A 24,153-nucleotide genomic window follows, 5' to 3' on the forward strand; every position below is an offset into this window, starting at 1 on the left:
GTCGGAAAAATTTTATTTGAAACTTTTGAAAGAATTTTGATTCTTACGATAAATAACCTTTAAAATGTTTTGGTTACCGATTTCAATTTCAGTTTTATTTTCATAACTTTTCATTTATACTTTCAAGTTTCGAGGACGAAACTTTTTTTAAAGGTGGGGTGATTGTAACACCCCGTATTTTAATAAGTTGGATAAAATTCTTTTAATTGCTACTTTATATTTAATTACGTTGGTTAACGATTTATATATTTATTTTCTCAGCTAATTAATTAATTTCATCATAATTCGATACGTTAATTTTAATAATCATTAATAAGTTTATTTAAAGTTAGTTCGGGTTTATTTATTTAATAATTTCCGTTTTCTTGCCCTTTTATGAAGGATTCGAAGACCCGGGGTGAGGCTCGTGCCTTGTGGACCGTTTATTCGAAGAATAAGGGGCGTTTAAGGTAACACGATTCTACCGATCCTAATACTCTTATCATTATTCGGGGTTGTATGTTTTATTTGCTAATTGATTTGTACGGGTTTATATGCCGAGATTTCTTATTTATGTTGTCTTACGTATAATACTAATAGTATATGTTTCTTTTATTAATTTATTACTGGTGAGATGGGATAAGAGTATATAATTCAAATTGTTAGCATGGCTAAGAAAATCTTTTGGGAATGATCCAATACTTGAGGCAGTAGGTAATGAATAATGCTTGGTGCGTAAGATTGTGAAAATTGGTCAACGATCAGGGTATTTATTTACAAAGTTCTAGTGTACGCAAGGCTTGGGAGACTTAGATTCATCAACCACGAGAAGTGAAGAGCGATTGGAATATTGGGACTGTTACATGTTCTATTTTCATCCGGTTTGTGAGTTGTAACATATTATTTTATTTGAGTTATGGGAATCTTTGGTGTTGTATATTATTTGTCTTTCTCTTTGTTCAAGATTCGTGGTGAGTAGCTTGGAGTTATACTTTAAATATTGAGCAATTCCTTTAATGGAATATTTGACAATACCGATATTGAAATTGTTTTGACGCTAGTTTGGTTTATTTAAAATATAATTAAATAACCGTCTCTTATTTTATATAACGATAATTCGTTAATTTCGTCCTTTCACATAATTATTTTAGGTGGCTCATATGTGGTTGAAGATGAAGAGTAATTTTGGATTTTAGAAGCTTTCTCAAGTTTATTACTTGTCTCTTTGCTAGCGTAAGGTAACTATTCCGAGTTACTCGACGAATTAATGTCACATTAGTAGTTAATGTGTGCCTGTTGTTTGATAAGTGTTTAGGTGAATGAATAATGTTAGTAGTAAAGATAATAAGGATGGTAAAATTGTGCTCATATTAATAGTTATCACATGTTAGGATAGTTTACAAAATGAAATTGTAATTAATAGGCTCAAATGAATTTTATAGCGATAATTGTAATGTTTTGTTGATTGTGCCGAAAACTGAGCCTTAGTCCCTTTGACTGATGCGATGTCAGTTAATTGAGTGATTGGTCAGCCGCAATTTGACCTGTACATGTCGCAGGGCTGGGGTTGCGGGTAAAAATTCGGTTGGATGAAATTTTGAATGAATTAGATAGTCGGCCTTTTTCTTGTTTTAGGCCATTCATTATATTTTTATCTCACATGTGTAATTAGTTGATTTAAGTAGCTTCTTATATTGTAAAAACGGCCCTAGATTCCCCGAAGCCTTTAATTTGGTTAATTTTGTTAGAATTGGAAATTGGTATTGAGGATTCTGTTGGTTTATCTGTTGATTAGACATTTATATAGCCTTTCACATGATAGAATATTAGATTTTATGTTGGTAAGTAGGACTTTTTGCCCTCTTATGGTTAAGTGGGTGTCTTAATTGACTTGTGTGGTGAGTCTTGTGTGGTGTGGGCTAAAGTATTCAAGCTGGGACTAGCTGTGACTAGGTCCTAGGTGAGTATTTCGGCCTTCATCATAGATAGGTCTTTATAGTCTCTGACGAGTATATGTTCACTGCTTGATAGCCTTTGTGTTCCTGACTAGTGGATGTTTATCCAAGTTGGGGCATGACCTCAGGTACTTATTTTGATAGTATGGGGTCAGCTTAAGTACTAGCCAACCCTTCGGTGGTGTCCTTAGGGTACTCACTTCACTTTGTTTTAAAAAAAGTTGTGAGTCTTGGGTGCGGTGGTGTGTATCCGCATGTCTAGGTCTGCGCAGATTTTAGGCTAGGGTTGTGTTGTCTCTTGGCCATGTTTTCTTAATAGTAACCGCTGAGCCAAGATACCGGTTCGATTACCTTCCCTACCTCGTGGTATAGACTCGAGTTACAAAGTGACTATTGACGGTACTAAGAACTTATGCCTGTCTTTGATATATTGCCCTTTCTTGTATGGTGATTCTATGAATCATAGAAGGTGAGATGCAAGCCGGCTATGGTTGATAGAGTTTGGATTCCTGGATGTTATGTGATTCACATGATAGTGTAGTATGAGTCGGTCTAGTTTTCACATGCTAGGACTATGTGTTGTTATATTGTTGTTCACATGATAAGCACGATTGTCTAGCATCTATATGCTAAGGCATTGTGTGATTCGTATTCATATTCTTATGTTTACATGTTATATTAATTATGACATTTCGTGTCTGGGAGAACTCGGAGTTACTCCCCACTGATCGTGGCTTTCGTATTTGTATAAAATGCGAATGATGTAGGTGATGCATATATGGGGTACATGGACGAGCTAGCGAGCAAAGTAACCTTGGGACCTAGACTGGTTTTATTTCATTGTGACCCTTAAACCCTTTTTGTGTCACATACATTTTAGGGACATATGTCTCCCTCTTTTTCTTTGGTTTGTATCACTTTATTCTCATGACTTTAGCATAGTTATGTAAATTAGTCCGTTAGCATTTGCAAGTGTTGGCATCCTCCTTCTGGAAATGTTTGTGAATGGTTTAGAAAAGTTTTAAAAATGACAGGTTTTAATTAGTTGAACCAATTACAAACATATCCTGTCAGTTTTTCTGTAGAATTACGTGTTTACTTTTCCGCAATAAATGAGGGTGTCACAGCTGATGTAACACCCCCTCATACCAAGGTGCCTTACCAGGACCACCCTACCATGAAAGTGTGTTACCATCTCGGTTGCCCGAGGTTAGTACATATCTAAAGCGTCTAAACTGAGCACATTTATTAAAGTACTGTAAAGTATAAAGTTTACATCAACCAAATCCAAAAACTGATTCAACTAAATACAACTCCAATGTCTGACAATAAAAGAAATCAACTAAGACTCAGACGGTGATACTATGACTGGTGATGAAAATACTCCCATGACTGTCCCCAAGCTCATCACTAGCAATACCTGTCAAGCCTGCTCACCATCCCCGAATGGATCACCGCAGATTCCACAAACAACAACGGGGTCAGTATTACTCAATCAATATAAGACAAACAAACGAAGTAATCAACTGATCATCGTCCAATCCCAATCTTTCGTTCTCACACTGTAACCGACTACACACCGAAGTCTGTAGCCCTGCCAGATTACCCATCGCAACAAGTAATCCTCGCCGCCAGTGGGTGACCGCAGCCGATCCCACCTAGTACAGCTTCTCAACGAGCGACTAACAATCCCTGTCCCTTAATGTTCACATCCCCTCCCGTGGCGGGTTCCACGGAGGGCGAACTAGGGTGTGAAGCCACCGCAAGTGACTCCACCACAATCACAATCACATGACATCACAGCCGTCACAACAACCTCACACCAACATCGTCACAACAATCTCCATACTCCGATGATCAACAGATAACAATAGTCACACAACAAACATGTCTTAACAATGAACAGTAAACTGAGTAGGGAAACCCTACCTTAGCAATCAACAGTAGAATGAACTCGAACAATCAGAAAGGCTCCTCTACGAAGTCTTCTCCTATACAATAATCACATAACACAATTACACATTGCACAACCCCCATATTCCCAATTCCGTAAATGTACACAGTAACCCCAACAAATACGAATAACATAGAAATAGAACTTACCAACAGTAGAATGAGGAATTATACGCAAGAACTCCGAAGATTATACACACAACAACACTATGGAATGATTAGGAAGTGATTAGGGAGAGATTAGGGTTAACGTAGAAATGATGAAGTTTGAAAAGATGTTTAGAAACTAACGCGGGATATAAAAATAATCTTAAACACTCCCTAATCAAACCATCAAAATAACACTCGCCAGACCGGATACTCGGTCGAGTAAAGTTATACTCGGCCGAGTATCCTCTACTCGGTCGAGTATTCACTATACTCGGCCGAGTATTTCTCGGCAGAACCAAAACAACCCACGACAACAGCACTACTCGGCCGAGTAGGCTCTACTCGGTCGAGTAGTCACCAAAGAAAATCCGTAGTATTACAGTCTTCCCCCCTTAAAAAGAACTTCGTCCCGAAGTTCACACTCCACTCTAAAACAAGGCACAACACAACACAACAAGACTATACTAACCACATGTAACAACGCCAAATAACTACACAAGTCACCACAAAATTCACTACCCCGACCCAAAACAAAACAACAACACAAGACAAAACACGACCGCGACCATCTCCTACCCCCCTAAAAAGACAACGGTTACGTCCCCGTAACCAAACATACCTGATCAAAAAGGGTAGGAAAACGTTCTCGCATAGCTTCCTCGGATTCCCATGTGGCTTCCTCCACATTATGATTAGACTAAAGGACCTTGAGTAAGACCGTCTCACCATTCCGGGTCTTACGAACCTTGCGATCAAGAATCTCCTTCGGAATCTCGGCGTAGGACAAGGATTCATCAAGCTCGATGTTCTCCATCTCTAGGATATGCGACGGATCGCTCACATACTTCCGAAGTTGAGATACATGAAAAACATTGTGTACCCTATCCAAAGCTGGTGGCAACGCTAACCTCTAAGCTACCTCGCCCACACGGTCCAAAATCTCATAAGGACCTATAAACTTTTGGCTTAGCTTACCTTTCTTCCCAAACCTCATAACACCTCGCATAGGTGACACTTTCAAAAGGACCTTGTCACCTACCGCAAACTCAATGTCCCTCATGTGTAAATCGGCATAGCTCTTCGACGATCTTGTCGCTCTCATCTTTTGCCGAATTAACTGGACTTGCTCAACCATATCTTGTACCAGCTGTGGCCCTAAAACCACTGTCTCAGAACTATCATCCCAACAAACTGGACTTCGGCACTTCCGGCCATACAAAGCTTCAAAAGGTGCCATCCCGATGCTCGTATGATAACTGTTATTGTATGAAAACTCGATCAGATCAAGCCTGTCTTCCCAACTGCCCCCAAACTCCATAACACATGCTCTCAACATGTCCTCTAAGGTCTTGATGGTCCGTTCTGTCTGACCATCAGTTGCCGGATGAAAGGCTGTACTCATCTTCAAAGTTGTACTCATCAACTCTTGCAGTTCTTGCCAAAACTTGGATATGAACCTCACATCACGATCAGAAACGATATCTTTAGGTATACCATGTAACCGAACCACATGCCTCCTGTAACCCAATGCCATCTGTATATTAGACCAAGTATCTTTCATGGGAACGAAATGGGCTGACTTGGTTAACCGATCAACAATCACCCAAATCATGTTGTTATCTTGCTGTGACCTAGGCAACCCCACAATGAAGTCCATGGAGATCGACTCCCACTTCCACTCGGGTACTTCCAAAGACTGTATCTTACCTTGTGGTCTCCTTTGTTCACCCTTGACCCTTTGACAGGTCAAACATCTGGCTACAAACTCAGCTACATCTCTCTTCATGTTTGGCCACCAAAAAGTCTTCTTGAGGTTTTTGTAAAGCTTGTCACCACCCGGGTGAACTGAATAAGGAGTGAAATGAGCCTCCGTCAAGATCACTCTCCGCAACTCTGCATCCTCAGGAACATACCATCTCCCATCAAAACGAACACTCCCATCTGTATGGGTAGAAAACCTGGAAATCGTTCCACTCTCTACCCTTGACTTCCACTCCTGAATCTTAGGATCAAGCTCTTGCTTACTTTTGATGTTCTCATACAACTCTGTCTCGATCGTCAAATCCCCGATGGTATCTCCCTTTCGTATCATAAAGATCCCCATCCTAGATATCTCATCCCTCAACTTCAGCAAAGACATGGCTGTACATAGCGAATGAACGCTCTTCCTACTCAGTGCATCTGCAACAACATTAGCCTTACCCTCATGATAGATGATCTCCATATCGTAATCTCCGATCAGCTCCATCCACCGTCTCTGTCGCATGTTAAGCTCCTTCTGAGTGTAGATATATTTTAGACTCTTATGATCAGAGAACACCTTAAAAGTTGCTCCATAAAGGTAGTGCCTCCAAATCTTAAGAGCGAAAACAACTGCACCCAGTTCCAGATCATGAGTAGGGTAGTTCTCCTTATATTGCTTCAGCTGCCTCGAAGCATAAGCTATGACTTTCCCTTCCTGCATCAAAACACAACCAAGACCATTCTTTGAAGCATCGGTATATACCTCAAAGTTCTCACATCCCTCTGGCAAGGCTAGGATAGGGGCTGTGGTCAAGCGTTCCTTTAAGGTCTGAAACGCCGTCTCACAACTCTCATCCCAAACAAATCTGACTTCCTTCCTCATCAAAGATGTCATAGGCCGCGCTATGGTAGGGAAATATTTCACGAATCTCCTGTAGTAGCCAGCAAGGCCTAAGAAACTCCGAATCTCAGCAACATTCTTCGGCGATTCCCACTTGGTTACGGCCTCAATCTTACTAGGGTCCACAGAGACCCCCTTCTTAGATATCACATGGCCTAGAAAAGCCACCTCCTCTAACCAGAACTCGCACTTAGATAGCTTGGCATATAGTTGATTCTCTCTCAAAGTCTGCAAGACTATCCTCAAGTGCTCCTCATGCTCTTCCTTAGTCTTAGAATAGACTAAGATATCGTCGATGAAAACAACCACAAACCTATACAAGAACGGTGTAAAGATCCGATTCATCAAATCCATAAAAGCTGCCGGTGCATTGGTCAACCCAAAAGGCATCACCACATACTCGTAATGACCATATCGAGATCGAAACGCTGTCTTAGGAATATCCTCATCTGCTATCCTCAACTGGTGATATCCTGACCTCAAATCAATCTTGGAAAACACACTTGCTCCACTTAGCTGATCAAACAGGTCATCAATCCTAGGCAACGGATACTTGTTCTTCACTGTGACACGATTGAGCTCTCTGTAATCAATGCACAGTCTCATACTCCCATCTTTCTTCTTTACAAAAAGAACTGGGGCTCCCCACGGTGACACACTAGGCCGAATATAACCCTTGCCTAGCAACTCATGTATCTGCTTTTTCAACTCTGCCAACTCTTTAGGTGCCATACGGTAAGGTGCTTTAGATATAGGACCTGTTCCTGGTTTAAGCTCCACGCTGAAATCAACATCCCTCTTGGGAGCCAAACTCGGTATCTCCTCAGGAAAAACGTCTTCGAACTCTCGCACCACGGATATCTCGAAGGCGTCGGCGGCTCTACTCGGTGGTCTCTCACATGACAGAGAATCAAGGGACACTTCTTCCTCAAACATGACTTTAAAGTCATCACAGCTATGAACCTACACTTAGGCTTTACCACAAACCCTCTATAGGACACCCTAACACCCTTGGGACCCTTTAAGGACACTCTCTTTTGCCGACAATCTATCCTGGCATCATACATACCCAGCCAATCCATCCCGACAATCACCTCAAACCCATCCATAGGAAACTCTAACAGGTCTACTGGTAAATCTACCCCTCCAACTACCATAGACACTCCCTTATACAACTTGAGACACGACACAGACTCTCCCGAAGGTATGAACATGTCATCTTTAACAACCTCAAACTTTCCCAAACCCATAGACACAGCATGACTCTTAGACACAAAAGAGTGTGTAGCCCCTAAATCAAACAAAACAATGGACGGTACGTTATGAACAAGAAAGGTACCGGTAACTACATGAGCATCATCCTGTGCTTCCTGCTTGTCCATCATGAAAAGCTTCCCACTGTTTTTCTGTCCTCCAACCTGAACTGAAGCATTGGAGGTACTTCGCTTGGCTGCCGAATCCTGGGTGGTGCTGTTGTTCTGGCGCTGATATGATCCACTACCACCGCGGTTGTAACCGCCCTGGTTGCCCTCTACCTCTGTTGCCCCATGAACCTCCTGTTCGGTTACTAGCAAAACTTTGAGTTGGCCCCTGAGAAAAATTCTCTGGCCGAGCTCCTGAACCAGTGCCGGGCTTGTAGCTTGTACATTCCCGTCTTTTGTGGCCTACCCCACCACAGTTGAAGCATGTAAGGTTGGAGTTATCACTCACACTCCGACCTCCATTCTTTCCTCAGCCACGAGATCCTCCCGAGAAACCAGCTCCACCAGAAAAAGCCTTAGCATGATTGAAGTTCCCTTTCTTGTTGGTCGACTGACTGTTGCTTCCACTGTCAGCCTTCCTCTTTTCCGAAGCAGTCCTCTCATCGATCTCTCTTGAGAGATCTACCATTCTCTCAGCTTGACCCGCTCTCAGATACACTTCCTTGAGGTCAGTAGCAACCCCGGCTGGCATACGACTCACGATCTTAGCAGATAAACCCCTCTCAAAACGGAGAGCCAAACCTCTCTGTCCTAGCTGCATGTCCTCAACGTAACGAGATAGCTCCAGGAACCGATGATAGTAGTCCGTGACTGTCATCTCCTCAGTCATGGTAAAGGAATCAAAGTCGGATCTCATCTTGTGTCGGATATGCTCCGGCACAAACTGCTCCCTCATAGCACTCTTCAACCCAGACCAAGGAATAGCTCCTTCAGCCTGGTAAAAAGCTCTAGCATCTTCCTTGACGTTTTGCCACCAAACTGCAGCTTCACCTCTTAGGTAGTACACTACCTGCTCGACGATCATGTCTTCGGGGCACTTAACCATTTCCATGAGAGCTTCGATCTCACGGTGCCACTTCTCGAGTAGCTTTAGTTCACCTACCCCATCATATGTGGGAGGGTTGAAGCGAGCAATTATGATGCTGAGCTGAGTAGCATCCATCGACTTCTCATTCCCCTTTCCCACATTTTTGAGAGCTTCAAGGAGAGCCTCTTGTTGCTCAATCATGCGAGAAACCTCATCAAGAGTCATCTCAGAAGCTTGGATCTGCGCGGGAGTTCTTTTGGGCGGCATTTTGGGCTGACAAGAAATAGGGAAACGTAAGCACGAAAGCCTACGGCTCAAAACGTAACAATCTTCCGCCAAAGGAACACTCGGCCGAGTATACAACCATACTCGGTCGAGTAAAGACTACTCGGTCGAGTATCCTAGATACTCGGTCTAGTATTCGACTCCAGAAGCAAACGTCAAAAACTCAAAAACAACACTCGGTCGAGTAAAACAACACTCGGCCGAGTAGTCACTGCTCGGTTGAGTATACGTACTTACTCGGTCGAGTTATCACATACAGTAGCCACTGCTACTCACTGCTAAACAATACTCGGTCGAGTGCTTGGTTACTCGGCCGAGTGCTCCCTACTCGGTCGAGTACCTGCCCTGCTCGGCCGAGTAACACTATAGACGGGTATACAGCATAAAGTTCTCTATCATGCTCACTATTCCGGCAGCAAACACATAAAACATCAAGAACTTAAATGCCACGTTATAATCATACCAACATACAATTCATGCATATTCTAAATTCAACATAACAAACATCACAAACCCGTTACCTCCACCATTTCTCCAATCACCACACTTACAAATTTCAACACATACCCTTTCAACTATCAACTATTACCAACATGCATCTTCACATACATGTACATACAAAATCCAACTCTTATCACACTCCCCCCATGTTACCGGCTCGAGTTAATGAGGGCCAATTTGCGACTCCGGGACGTCTCCCGAGTCTTCGCGGTAGCTCCAAACAACTCTCCCCGGGTTCATTTTATTTAGACTCCCTAAGTTCATTAAATTCATTTGTTTAGGTGCCGGAATCTTCGGCTCTGATACCACTTTGTAACACCCCCTCATACCAAGGTGCCTTACCAGGACCACCCTACCATGAAAGTGTGTTACCATCTCGGTTGCCCAAGGTTAGTACATATCAAAAGCGTCTGAACTGAGCATATTTATTAAAGTACTGTAAAGTATAAAGTTTACATCAACCAAATCCAAAAACTGATTCAACTAAATACAACTCCAATGTCTGACAATAAAAGAAATCAACTAAGACTCGAGACGGTGATACTATATTTGGTGATGACAATACTCCCATGACTGTCCCCAAGCTCATCACTAGCAATACCTGTCAAGCCTGCTCACCATCCCCGAATGGATTACCGCAGATTCCACAAACAACAACGGGGTCAGTATTACTCAATCAATATAAGACAAACAAACGAAGTAATCAACTGATCATCGTCCAATCCCAATCTTTCGTTCTCACACTGTAACCGACTACACACCGAAGTGTGTAGCCCTGCCAGATTACCCATCGCAACAGGTAATCTCTCGCCATGGGTGACCGCGGCCGATCCCACCTAGTCCAGCTCCTCAATGAGCGACTAACAATCCCTGTCCCTTAATGTGCACATCCCCTCCCGTGGCGGGTTCCACGGAGGGCGAACTAGGTTGTGAAGCCACTCCACCAAGTGACCCCACCACAATCACAATCACATGACATCACAGCCGCCACAACAACCTCACACCAACATCGTCACAACAATCTCCATACTCCGATGATCAACAGATAACAATAGTCACACAACAAACATGTCTTAACAATGAACAGTAAACTGAGTAGGGAAACCCTACCTTAGCAATCAACAGTAGAATGAACTCGAACAATCAGAAATGCTCCTCTACGAAGTCTTCTCCTATACAATAATCACATAACACAATTACACATTGCACAACCCCCATATTCCCAATTCCGTAAATGTACACAGTAACCCCAACAAATACGAATAACATAGAAATAGAACTTACCAACAGTAGAATGAGGAATTATACGCAAGAACTCCGAAGATTACACACACAACAACGCTATGGAATGATTAGGAAGTGATTAGGGAGAGATTAGGGTTAACGTAGAAATAATGAAGTTTGAAAAGATGTTTAGAAACTGACGCGGGATATAAAAATAATCTTAAACACTCCCTAATCAAACCGTCAAAATAACACTCGCCAGACCGGATACTCGGTCGAGTAAAGTTATACTCGGCCGAGTATCCTCTACTCGGTCGAGTATTCACTATACTCGGCCGAGTATTCCTCGGCAGAACCAAAACAACCCACGACAACAGCACTACTCGGTCGAGTAGGCTCTACTCGGTCCAGTAGTCACCAAAGAAAATCCGTAGTATTACAGCTGATTCAGGGAAAGAGGAAGAGGAAGGTCCAATGGGGGATGTAGGTGTACTAGTAATGGAAGTTGTTCAGAGATCATCTGTTAAGGATGTAAAAAATTCTCTTGACTTGAAACTCTATAAAAGGCGTCAAGAACAGGAATGCAACATACGTTATAAAAGGCGTAAAGTTGTCCAAGAGCCGGTGAAAGTAGTAGAAAATGTTATTCCCGAAGATCTCTTAACTGATCGTGAAATTCTTGAGCAATATTATTCACCTGAGGATGTTGATGAAGCTATTAGGAAGGGGGCCCTTAATGCTGCTCGTCAGATGGAGCAAGTACAAGCTGCTGATCAAGGTGGGCCTATTGGTGGCGATGCTGAAACAGGTGAGAAGGAGTCAGTGGATGTTAAGTCAATGGAGATTCTGTCTCCTGCTACTCAGTTCCTTTTTACGACCGCTGAGCTTAATGATGCAGAGCGGAAAATTGTGGAAACTGAGTCACAATTGATGGGAACTCAAGTGGGATGTGAACCAGCCGCAGTAGACCCTGTGAACGTTAACATTGTCACTGGTGATTTATTGGGAAATGAAGACGCGGTTATGGATGAAGGAAATGATGTTGCAAATAATCCGGTGGTGGTGGTAAAGGAGGATGTTGGGGAGAAAGTGGTGGACAGTGTGGTGGAGACTGCAATGGAGGACGCGGCAATGAAGGATCATGGAGGTAATCAGTTGTAGTTAAGCTATGCTTCCTAGAGTTACATTATTTGGAAGTTGGAATGATAGTATTATTTGAAGGGGCATCATTGTGTGTTGCTGTTACTTTTTTAGTGGTTAGAGTTACATTTTTTTTTGCTGAAATTAAGTTTTTGTGTTTGTCTGGTTGAAATTACACTATCTACTATCAAAGTTATACTTTTTGTATTTAGAATTACCCTTTTAAGTTGAGTGTTATTTGCCATTTTTTAGTTTTTGTTTGGATCCATTTTTTGATGTTGAACTTCAAATTAGTTTTTTTCCCGAAATTACATTTTGGAGGAGACATTTGACTTATTTATTCAAATTTCGTAACGCGTCGCTATTGTTCATCCCCAGTGGAGGTTACAGTGCATGATGCGACCGAAAAGTCATTCGACTTACCACTTATTTTTTGGTCTACTGCTGAAGTAGATGAGGCCTTTCGTTGGGGTGCGGTTCAAGAGAAAGGGCAGTCTGAACCTGGTGAGGTTGCAACAGTAGACCCTGGGAAAGTGAATGACGTGACTGATGAGTTATTTGGAAATGAAGACGAGGATATTCCTGAAGATAATGATGCAGCAAATAATCTGGTTGTTGTTGGAAAGCATGTGGTGGATGATTTGGTGGAGAATGTGGTGGACAATGCGGTTGAGACTGCGATTGAGGACGTGGTAGTGAAGGATCATGGAGGTAATCAGTTATAGTTTTGATATGCAGTTCCTTTTTGAGTGGTTAGAGTTTCAGTTCTGTTAGAATTACACTTTCTAACAGAACTTTTTGAAATTACACTTTTTGTTGTTACAATTACACTTTTCGTTGTTAGAATTACAGTTTTTACCATTACACTTTATTTGTTAAAATAACACTTTTGATTTTTAAAATTACACTTTTTGTTGTTAGAATTACAGTTTCTGTTATTAGAATTATACTTTTTACCATTACAGTTACACTTATTTATATAGTATTGAAATAACACTTTTGGTTGTTAGAATTACAGTTATTACCATTACACTTTATTTGTTGTTAGAATTACAGTTTCTGTTATTAGAATTATACTTTTTAGCATTACAGTTACACTTATTTATATAGTACTGAAATTACACTTTTACTTTTTAAAATTATACTTTTGTCTGCTAGAATTATACTTGTTAATATTACAGTTCACTTATTTATATAGTCTGGTTGAAGTGACACTTTCTTTTCATAAAGTGTTTTTTTTTTATCTAGAATTACACTTTTAAATTTACTAAGAGTCACTATTGTTCAACTGCAGTTGAAGTTAACGTGCAGGATTCGCCCGTAAAGTCACTCGAGTTTACATGCACTGTATATCCCACTGCAGAGTTAGATGAAGCTTTTCGTTGTGCTTCGGTTCAAGAGAAAGGGGAGCCTGAGACTGGCGAGGTTGCGGCAGCTGTAGGTGCAGGGGCAACGCATGTGGAGATCCCTGTCCCAGAACCGCACGTGCCCTATAGTCATCTAAGCTACCATCCATTTTTACTTCACTCGTCCGAGGTCTTACCCTGCATGGAGCACGTCATTGAGAACCTTGGTTGTTCAATAGACTGCGGTGTACATGCTCCTGATCAGAAGATCGTCACGTTTGTATCGGAATGGAGTAACCATGCCCTTGACCCAGTGTTCAGTAGGAGGAAAGATGTGATTGATTATGCGTTTAATGAATCAGATGCGTTTGACAAATTGTGAGTAATTGATGCATTTTGTTCTTATAAATGGTTATGTATATATTGAGATTGTTTTTGCTAATTAAGTATTGATTTTGTAGGGAACATTTGGTAACATTTAACGAGTTTTTATTCATAACCCGGGAAGACATTGTCACTCTGAGGCCTACGCAGCAAATTATGACCAGTGTAACTAATGATTGGTGCCTACTTCTCAACCATATCAAGAAGCCTACAGCTGTATCCCATTGTTTCTTCGGCATGAGTCATAAAGTAAGTTATTCTACTGTTAATTAAATTTGTGTTGCAGGGTAATTCCTACATTATGGTTGGGAACAATTTTGATAAAAGTGTCTTTCGTTAGAATATAATTACACTTTTCTCTACAAAAATTACACTTTTGTGTGTGCTGAAATGACAGTGTTTTTGTGTTACAGTTACATTCTCTTTACATATTGCTGAAATTACACTTTTCGTTGTTAAAATTACACTTTTTGTTGTTAGAACTACAGTTTTTATCATTACATTTATATATTGCTGAAATTACACTTTTGGTTGTTAAAATTACACTTTTTGTTGTTAGAATTACACTTTTCATCATTACAGTTATATATTGCTGAAATTACACTTTTGGTTGTTAGAATTACACTTTTTGTACTTAGAATTACACTTTTTATCATTACAGTTATATAGCTACTAATGTCATTAAAATTACACTTTTTGGGTCTAAAGTTACACTTTTCCTGTATTACAGAAAGGTATTTATCAACCTTTTCTGACGACATCATCTTTCTTATTGCAACATTAGGACTGGGCGCGGTATATTTGGAAGGACAAGAAGAAAGGAAAAGTGTTGAATGATGAAGATGTTTTCGGTGGCTGGGACAGTTGGGCTGATACCTGTTCTTCACCATTTCAGCTTGACTCAGATATGGTGAGTTCTTCATATTTCAAGATAGGGCATGTGTAGCATTATTCTGTACAATGTTTGGCTAAACATTACATATATATGTTTAGATTTTTCTCCCTGTATTATCTAGTGATGGTGATCATTACAGCTGTGTGTGCATTAACTTCTTAACCGAGCAAATTGAGTACCTTGACAACCGTAAGTATGATGAAGACTTAGAAAAGCTGCCTTATTGTGGGATTGCACTTATTACGGTAATTTTGCTATAAAGTACTCAATTTTGAGAAATCATTTTTTTCTAAAGAACTGTCTACCTAACACACACACACACACATGTATATGCATATATATCAGGTTGCGTTAATGGGGAAGTATTTGGTGAGTAAAGGTCTGTCTAAAGGCTCAAAGGTCGCTGATTTTAAGCTCGTTAACATTCAATTCAGTTGGAAGAAAGTTGGTTATTCGAGAAATGACTGTGGTGTTTATATGATGCTTACAATGATGTTTTATTTTGGGAACCTGTTTGAATGTGGCCTTGGGAAAGCCGTGAATATGAACCTGTTTCGTGCTGAGATTGCGGCAACCCTTGTCCTATGTGACATTAACAAGGAAAGGAAAGATGTATTACGCCGTGTTGATGCTTTTAGAGAGGTTGCTTCTCATCCACTGACTATCAACTTGGATGCCAACAAGAGAAAAACAGTTGCTGATATCGGGGCTTGCAGCAGCACGCATGTCAGTGCTTCAGATGCTGAAGAGCCCGCCCTGGTAGTTACGCCTGTTAGTATGCGGCCACCTTCTGGCAAAAAACTATCTGCCGTAAAGAGCCACCCTCGTGGGAAGGGGGATGGGTTGGGCTGTTCACTTGATTGACGTAGTGGTGGTGCCAAGACTCAAGTGGTGTCCAAGCTGCTCCGGAACAACCAAAGTTTGATAAAGGATATTAAAACGTTCAGAAAGCACGTTGCTGACTACTGTTTGGTGGATGACCAAAATTTCGATGATGGGTCAGTTTTCATGAATTTCACCTTGTTTTAATTTAATTGTTTACACTTTTGATTTTTAAAATTACACTTTTTGTTGTTAGAATTACAGTTTCTGTTAATAGAATTACACTTTTTACCATTACAGTTACACTTATTTATATAGTACTGAAATTACACATTTGATTGTTAAAATTATACTTTTGTGTGCTAGAATTATACTTTTTAATATTACTGTTATACTTATTTATATAGTCTGGTTGAAGTTACAACCAAAGTTTGATAAAGGATATTTTGTGGGCCAGTTTGGTGGATGTCCAAAATTTCGATGATGGGTCTGTTTTCATGAATTTCACCTACTGTAATTGACGCTATCTGAAAATGTCAATTTTTCACTCAGTTTTGTTTTATGTTATTACGTTCGTAGTGAGCAATTAGTTTGGTACACTAGGCACGCTCAGCTACAGCGGAAGGACCTAATGTCTATGGCCCTTAATAGACCAATATCGTGGAATGTGATCGACTGTTGGTCGATATTGCTGAACCAGTTAGAGAAGGAGGAATACGGTAAAGAGGCAATGATGGCATTTCTCGGTATCAGGCACATGGTAATTAAAGTTACTCTTATATAGTTTTATTTATACGTGCTTTAGTCATTCAACTTTTGTGATACAGTTACACTTTATAAAGTTACTCTGTAGTTACACATTTCTGGAGTTAAAGTTAGACTTTTTTGTGATACAGTTTCACTTTATAAGCAGTCAGTTTTTCTTATTAGAGTTATATTTTCACTAAAAGCTGTCACCTATAGTTAATGGTCACTGTTTGCTTGTTTAGGAGATGTTGCTTGTATTGTTGGGTACTTTTGAGCAGCAGGGCACAGGCACACAGCAGGAGAACCTGGTTGATAAATTGTTCAACGTGTGGGACACCTTCATCGTCGACAGTAATCGAACTGCTGACATGAATACAGATTTACTCTTTGTCCCATTCAACATTAGCGACCATTGGGCATGTGTATGTATTAACTCCAGAGCACGGACCATTGACTTGCTTAACCACCAGCGGCATGCAGATTTGGACAGATCACTCATGGGAAAGGCTACTCGTTTAATTGTACGTTGTCCTCCAAATCTTGCCATCTAAAACCTATTAATATAATACTCTTTTTAATGTACGTTCAAATATTTTCAGGGAAGTTTAATGAGCGACTACTTGGACTCAAGAAAATTTGACAAAGGAAAAGAGATTGTCAATTTTGATCGCCTTGGATACCGTTTAGTGGTGTCTCAAGTGTTCTCAACATACCGTAGTCAGTGCTTTCACCATGATGGCGATGCTATTGTACGAGGGTGTTTCATTTGAGCATCCGGACATGGAAAGGAAGGTTGCAAGGCGTTATTTGGTGATACAGCTAGTCGCAACACTTGTACTAGCTGACATGAACATCATACGACCTGCTGTTCAGAAGAAGGTGGAGACCTTTATTGTTAGCAAAGACAAATTATTCCAAGACGTGCAAAGCAAGCGTAGGATTAACAAGGCTGGTAAAAAAATATAACAAGTGTTAGTTTGACAATCTAATTTTGAATGATGCTCTGTATGAAATTATCTTGTTGATAGCTAGCATCATATGACAGTTAATTAGGTGTAACAATGTAAGTAGGATCATTTTGTGACTTTGAACTTTGTACTTATTTTGGCGTTTTCTGCCTTTAATGAAGATAAGATGTTACTTCAAATTAATTGTCATTCTGATCTGATAAAGTGTAATTCTAATCAAAGAAACTGTAATTTTCCAACCAAAAGCAATTCCAGTTGAATTACAATATAAGTCACCAAAATTATGACTTTAACAAAGATAAAATGGTACTTCAAATTAATTGTTATTCTGATCAGATAAAGTGTAATTCTAATAAAAAAAAGTGTAATTCTGACCACACAAAGTATAATTCTAATCAAATAAACTGTAAGTGTGAACACACAGTGTAACTTTAACAGGTGAATGTTATAACTTGTGCGTAATTATCCAACCAAAAGCAATTCCAGTTGAATTACAATATAAGTCACCAAAATTATGACTTTAACAAAGATAAAATGGTATTTCAAATTAATTGTTATTCTGATCAGATAAAGTGTAATTCTAATAAAAAAAAGTGTAACTCTGATCACACAAAGTGTAACTTTTAAGTACTAAATATTATAACTGGTGAATAATTATACAACCAAAAGCTGGTCCAGGGGAATTACAAAATAAATTAGCCAAAAGGACCTCATGGTTGCTCAATTATACATCAGAATTACAATTACTCTTCTTCTTCTTCTTCTTCTTCTTCTTCTTCTTCTTCTTCTTCTTCTTCTTCTTCTTCTTCTTCTTCTTCTTCTTCTTCTTCTTCTTCTTCTTCTTCTTCTTCTTCTTCTTCTTCCCCAAATGATGCCCCAGATGCTGGTGGAGTAGGTGGGTGCTGTGCAAAAGGGTTAGGACAATTCCTCTTGTCGTGATTCGCTAATTGCTTGCAATTTTTACACATGCGCTTCGGCTTCATCACCAAGGCTATTGCTTTAGTCTTACTCGACAAGAGTCTCTTTCCACTTCCCTTATTTTTTGATTTCTTTGGTGGAAATATAGTTACTTTCTGAGTAGTAGAACTCCCAATAAGCGCAACCATTTGCCGTTCTTTACTCATTTGTGAACCTAATGATGCCAGTTTGTCCTTAAAATCTTTTATGAGAGACGAAAAGCTGTCAACTACTTCCTTGCTTCTTCCCATCAGTATCCCAACTATCTGGTGTACTTCGGACCACATTTTTTACATGGAAATCTGCTTGGCATCTATTATATCAATCTCTTCGGCTGGATCACCATTACAATTGAAGGATTTTGACCGGAGTGCATCTTTACACCATCTGTTCACAACATACTCATCCGGTATAGTCTTCACTCCGTTAGATGAGTAAATCCATATTATATGCCTGCACAGAATTCCCTTCCTTTCAAGCATTCTGCAGCTGCAACTTGCTTTATACGTAACTAGTTCACCAATATATAGTAAATTGTTAGATAGTCACAACTATATATTTCGTAATTACAATAGAAAAATGTGTAATTTCAAGTAAGAGTTAGTGTAACACTTTTCATTTCTAAAATTACACTTTTTGTTGTTAGAATTACAGTTTCTGTTATTAGAATTATACTTTTTACCATTACAGTTACACTTATTTATATAGTACTGAAATTACACTTTTGATTGTTAAAATTATACTTTTGTATGCTAGAATTACACTTTTTAATATTACAGTTTCACTTATTTATATAGTCTCGTTGAAGTTATACTTTCTTTCCATAAGATGTTTATATTTTATCTAGAATTACACTTTTAAACTTACTAAGTGTCACTATAATGTAACTTCAACCAGGAAAAAGATCAGAACTTCAGTATTCAAGGCTTTTACCTGGGCAGTACGTAACATCGTAATTCCTGTCCCTGCTTGCATCTCTTACAGTAGTCACCTCTAAAGAGTCGATTTCGGCAAAACCTCTACTCTTACATATATCAATCGAATACTTGGCCTCCTCTTGGAACTCCTTAAAAACTTTATGAGTGTACACCTTTGCACCGTCAGCCTCAAGAGCCAAATGCGTCTCCATTTTAGGAGAAGTGTGCTTGTCTTCGTTGTCAAGCTTCTTATGCGTATGCCGTTGTTGGTCCATAGCACTCTTAAAACGCAGCAAAAACTCAAGCAATGTACCTGATTTGCCCTCAAATCTTTTAAAAAAACTATTTTCACTCTCTGATCTTTGGGTCGTCCTCATAACAGCTCCCATCTCTAGGTCCCTGCAATGTGCCATTACCCACTGGTTCCTTTTCGAGAACATTTCTTTAAACCAGTCAATGTTATTGAGTCCATGTTCTTCGCCTATCTCTTCCCATATGGCATCGAATTCTGCAGCTTCAATGTCCTCATCCCATATAATGGTATTTATTTTCCTTATAAATACAATATAATCTTCTCTTGTCACCCCATACTTAGTAGGCACTTTGTTCATGATATGCCACATGCAAAATCGGTGTCTCGCTTTCTTGAACACAAGTGGTACCGCTTTCAAAATGCCTGGATCCTGATCGGTAATAATATAATTAGGCTCCTTTCCACCCATTGCCACCAGGAAACGTTTCAAAACCCAATGACAGGAATCAGCGTCCTCATGTGCGACAAGGGCTGCACGGAATGTGACAGACCGCTTATGGTTATCCACCCCGGTAAACGGTGTGAAGGCCATATCATACTTGTTGGTTGTATACGTTGGATCGAACGACACACAATCCCCAAAAGCAGAGTAATTCCTTCTTGCAAAGATCAGCCCAAATAGCTCTACTCAAGCTACCGTCAGAGTCAACATCATAGTCAAAGAAGAACCCTTCCTTATTTACAGCCATTTCCTTAAAGTGATCTATGAACAATTGGCCATCCCGTTCATGAATGTAACATTTCACATTTCTGTGAATGTTCTTAAAATCATTTAGGCTAGCTCCAATGTTCTCAAAACCATTTACGTGTTCTTTCAACATTTTGTATGTCTTCGTTGCTCCTATCTTCAGCTGTAAATGAATGATATACTTTAAGGCATCAACATAGGAAACATCTTTATGATGCCCCAAATAAGTGTAATTTTAAAAAGTGTAATATAAAAAAGTGTAATTCTAACAGTCAAAAGTGTAATTCTAAAAATCAAAAGTGTAATTTTAGCACAATATAAATAAGTGTAATTTTAATAGAACAAAGTGTCATTCTAACAGGAAAAAGTGTAATTCCAAATAAGTGTAATTGTAATAAAAGGCTAACTAGATGTCACACCCTACAATTATAAAGGATAATGATTTTCTGATAATCAGTTCAGTTGTATTTGAGCTGTAAATGAATGATATACGTAAGTGTAACTGTAACATAAAAACTAAAATTTCAGCACTATATAAATATGTGTGACTGCATTATAAAAAAGTGTAATTCTAACAATCAAAAATGTAATTTTAACAATCAAAAGTGTAATTTCAGCACAATATAAATAAGTGTAATTTTAATAGAACAAAGTGTAATTCTAACAAGCAAAAGTGTAATTCCAAATAAGTGTAATTGTAATAAAAGGCTAACTAGATGACACACCCTACAATTATAAAGGATAATGATTTTCTGATAATCAGTTCAGTTGCATTTGAGCTGTAAATGAATGATATACGTAAGTGTAACTGTAACATAAAAACTGAAATTTCAGCACTATATAAATATGTGTGACTGCAATATAAAAAAGTGTAATTCTAACAATTAAAAGTGTAATTTTAACAATCAAAAGTGTAATTTCAACACAATATAAATAAGTGTAATTTTAATAGAACAAAGTGTAATTCTAACAGACAAAAGTGTAATTCCAAATAAGTATAACCGTAATTAACAAAAGTGTAATGTTAGATAATAAAAGTGTAATTCCATAGATTGGTGTCATAAATAGAGAGCCAAAGACTACCTCAAGCACTCACCCTATAATTATAAAGGATAATCATTTTGTGATAATCTGTTAAGTTGCATGATGACTTCACAAACTCTCTGTCCTGGCTCGATATGAGCTCATGGTTGTGTCCCGCATGAAATCGATCAATGAATAACCCCCATTCTTCATAAATAGTCTAATCCTCGCTTTGCATCCCACGCGCCTGACTTTGTGCTTTCGCACCCCATCCTGACGCCCACTTCTCTCTATTTCTTTTTTATATTTGAACCCTTCTCGGTTGCAAACCAACAACTTTGACTTGATTTCCCCGTCACGCCATCTTTTGGTCGTGTATTTCCGTACATCGAAACCGCAAGCAATTGCATAGATCTTATAGAATGTCACTGCTTACTCGATTTCCAAAAATTCCTGCCCAATATATGGTGTAAACTTTTCTTCTACTACCCTGCAAAATTACTCCTTATTTGTCTTTCTTTTGCTATTGTCCTGAGCAGTATCTGTCAGTGGTTGAAATAATATTCTCCACAAGCTTCATCTTAGACAACAAATATGTAATTTTAATAAAGAAAATTGTAATTTAAACAGGAGACAACAAAAAGTACAACTGTCATCCAGACCTAAAGTGTAAGTTAAACATTAGTGTAACTTTAACAAACAAAAGTGTAACTTCAGTGAATAAGAGTGTAATTCTAGTCGACAATGTTGTAATTCCAAATATTAGTGTAATTTTAACAATAATAAGTGTAATTTCAGTGAATAAAAGTGTAATTTCAACAAAGCATAATTTTAGTGCAAGGAAATGTAACTCTAGTCGACAATGGTGTAATTGCAAAGATTTGTGGCAAATTTAAAGAATTGTAACTTCAGTAAATTAAAGTGTAACTTATCCATTTCTGCAATAGAATAGTTTTATCTTTTCCATGATGTAACTCTAATTTCAGAAACTGTAATTTTAACTGAAATATGTTTAATTTCAAGTAACAAAAAGCGTATTTTCAAAGACACGTGTTGATATGTAAATTCCAGCGGGAAAAAAATGTAATATTTGAACCTAAAGTCAAACTTAAACCTATTACCAAAATACAAACAATTCACTCTTTTTAACTACATACTCATTGATGGCAAGAATTTTACACTGTACATGAATTAGGTTACAGCCCAAAACTTGCTCTACACTCTACAAAACTTGCTCTACAATACTTGTTCATATGTATGTTCATTGTTTTCAAGTATTTCATTTTTAATATAGAGAGTTCAGATTTATAAAACATAAACATATAAAAGAATTATTAGATGTTAATAATTACCATCGATCACTGTTACAATTTGCATGTCAACCATTGTTGATATTGGAGTACGCACTTTATCAGGCTTGTTGTTGTTGTTGACTCAGGATCTTCGTGTACCTTTGATATGCTGAAAATGGTAGGATCAAAACAAATTACTTTATTTGCTACAAATTATGACCATGTAAGATTATCGCGAGATATCAAATTGTTGTTCTTGTTGGCAAATTGTTGTTCTTGTTGAAACGGGATTTTAAATATTGTTGAAGTGCGGTTTTTGGGATGTTATCGCCATGAAAGAGAGGAAGAAATTTGATGTTTTTTTTTCGTGTATTTTAAATTTGGCGGTTGTTGCTGATATTGTGTTGAGGAAGTGTTATAGAAAGTACATGCATGTTGACAATAAACAGTGGGTAATAGCTTTGTCCCCTGACACAACTCCCTCTCTCATGCTAACCCTATTTTCCTTTTTTTTCCAACGCCTAATGACCCTATATTACTCCCTTCATCCAGACGGTTCATTTAGGAGATCCTATGGCTCTAATAAAGACTTAGGGACTCAAACATTATGAAGGACTTATTAGAACTTGACACTATATATATATATATATATATATATATATGTATATATATATATGTATATATATATATATGTATATATGTATATATATATATATATGTATATATATATATATATAGGGTCGGGGTCAGGTGCGAACTAAAGTACGGTGCGAACCGTACGAACTAACTTAAAAACCCATTTTCAAAGTCAAACACGGCGCTTGTAAGTTTTATCCCTAATTTTACTCTCTCTCATTCTTATTCACCCCACACAACCATCACTACCAACAACTTTTCCAGTTGCCATCAGAGGACCGACGACGTAGCACCACTACCGGCGCACTGGTGGAGATTGTCGGCGCACCGCCGGAGCTCTGGTTGTCACTTCCCAACGTTGGTCATACTACTGACTTCCGCCTTTCCATTTTATCCCTTTTTCGTCGTGCATCCTTGCTCTGGTCACCATGACCGTCATCGACGACGCTCCCTTCCGGCGAGGTGTCGACGTTTATGGAGTTGCGATGTCACGGCTTATCTTCACCGTACCAGTCAATTTCATCGGTTGTTTATCTTCACTTCTTTCCTCTCTTCATCATTCAATTGAAGTTGTTTCGTCGGCTTCGTCGCTTGGGCAGGGTAACCGTTGGTCAGGGTGGTCGTTTATTTGATTGGGTGGCGTTTATGTGGCGTCGTCGCCGGATATTAGGCTTCTTTTCAGAGGTGACAGCACAGATGAAGACCGAACGTGAGAAAGGACGTGTGGGGTCGTAAGGTTGTCGGTGATAGTAGTGATATTGACATCGGCATAGTCTAAGGTTGTCAGTGGTATTGCCGGCATTGTCTGGTGGCCGGTGATTTATTGGACAATTACATCATTTTTTGGTGGCCAGTGATTTATTGGTCAATTTATTTTATTCTCTTATGAAGTCTCAATGGTCTCTCCCATTTTCATTGGACAATAACATCATTTTCAAGCAAAATATGTACCACCTTCAGTGGAATTTTAAGCTACTCTTGTATAATTTTTTGTTCTTATATCAGACTTTTGAATGCCAATAGCTACAAACAATGATGCGGAGTA

General features: G+C 39.0%; 1 protein-coding gene across 1 annotated transcript; it reads right to left on the minus strand.

Annotated features, from left to right (window-relative positions):
- Positions 1–19,152: 19,152 nt before the first annotated feature.
- On the minus strand, positions 19,153–20,001 carry LOC141617172 (protein FAR-RED IMPAIRED RESPONSE 1-like). Its single transcript, XM_074434357.1, has one exon. It carries the CDS (start codon positions 19,999–20,001, stop codon positions 19,153–19,155), a length of 849 nt encoding a protein of 282 aa, XP_074290458.1.
- Positions 20,002–24,153: the final 4,152 nt, after the last annotated feature.

This window comes from Silene latifolia, chromosome X (genome assembly GCF_048544455.1).
Source record: "Silene latifolia isolate original U9 population chromosome X, ASM4854445v1, whole genome shotgun sequence".
NCBI classification, from domain to species: domain Eukaryota; kingdom Viridiplantae; phylum Streptophyta; class Magnoliopsida; order Caryophyllales; family Caryophyllaceae; genus Silene; species Silene latifolia.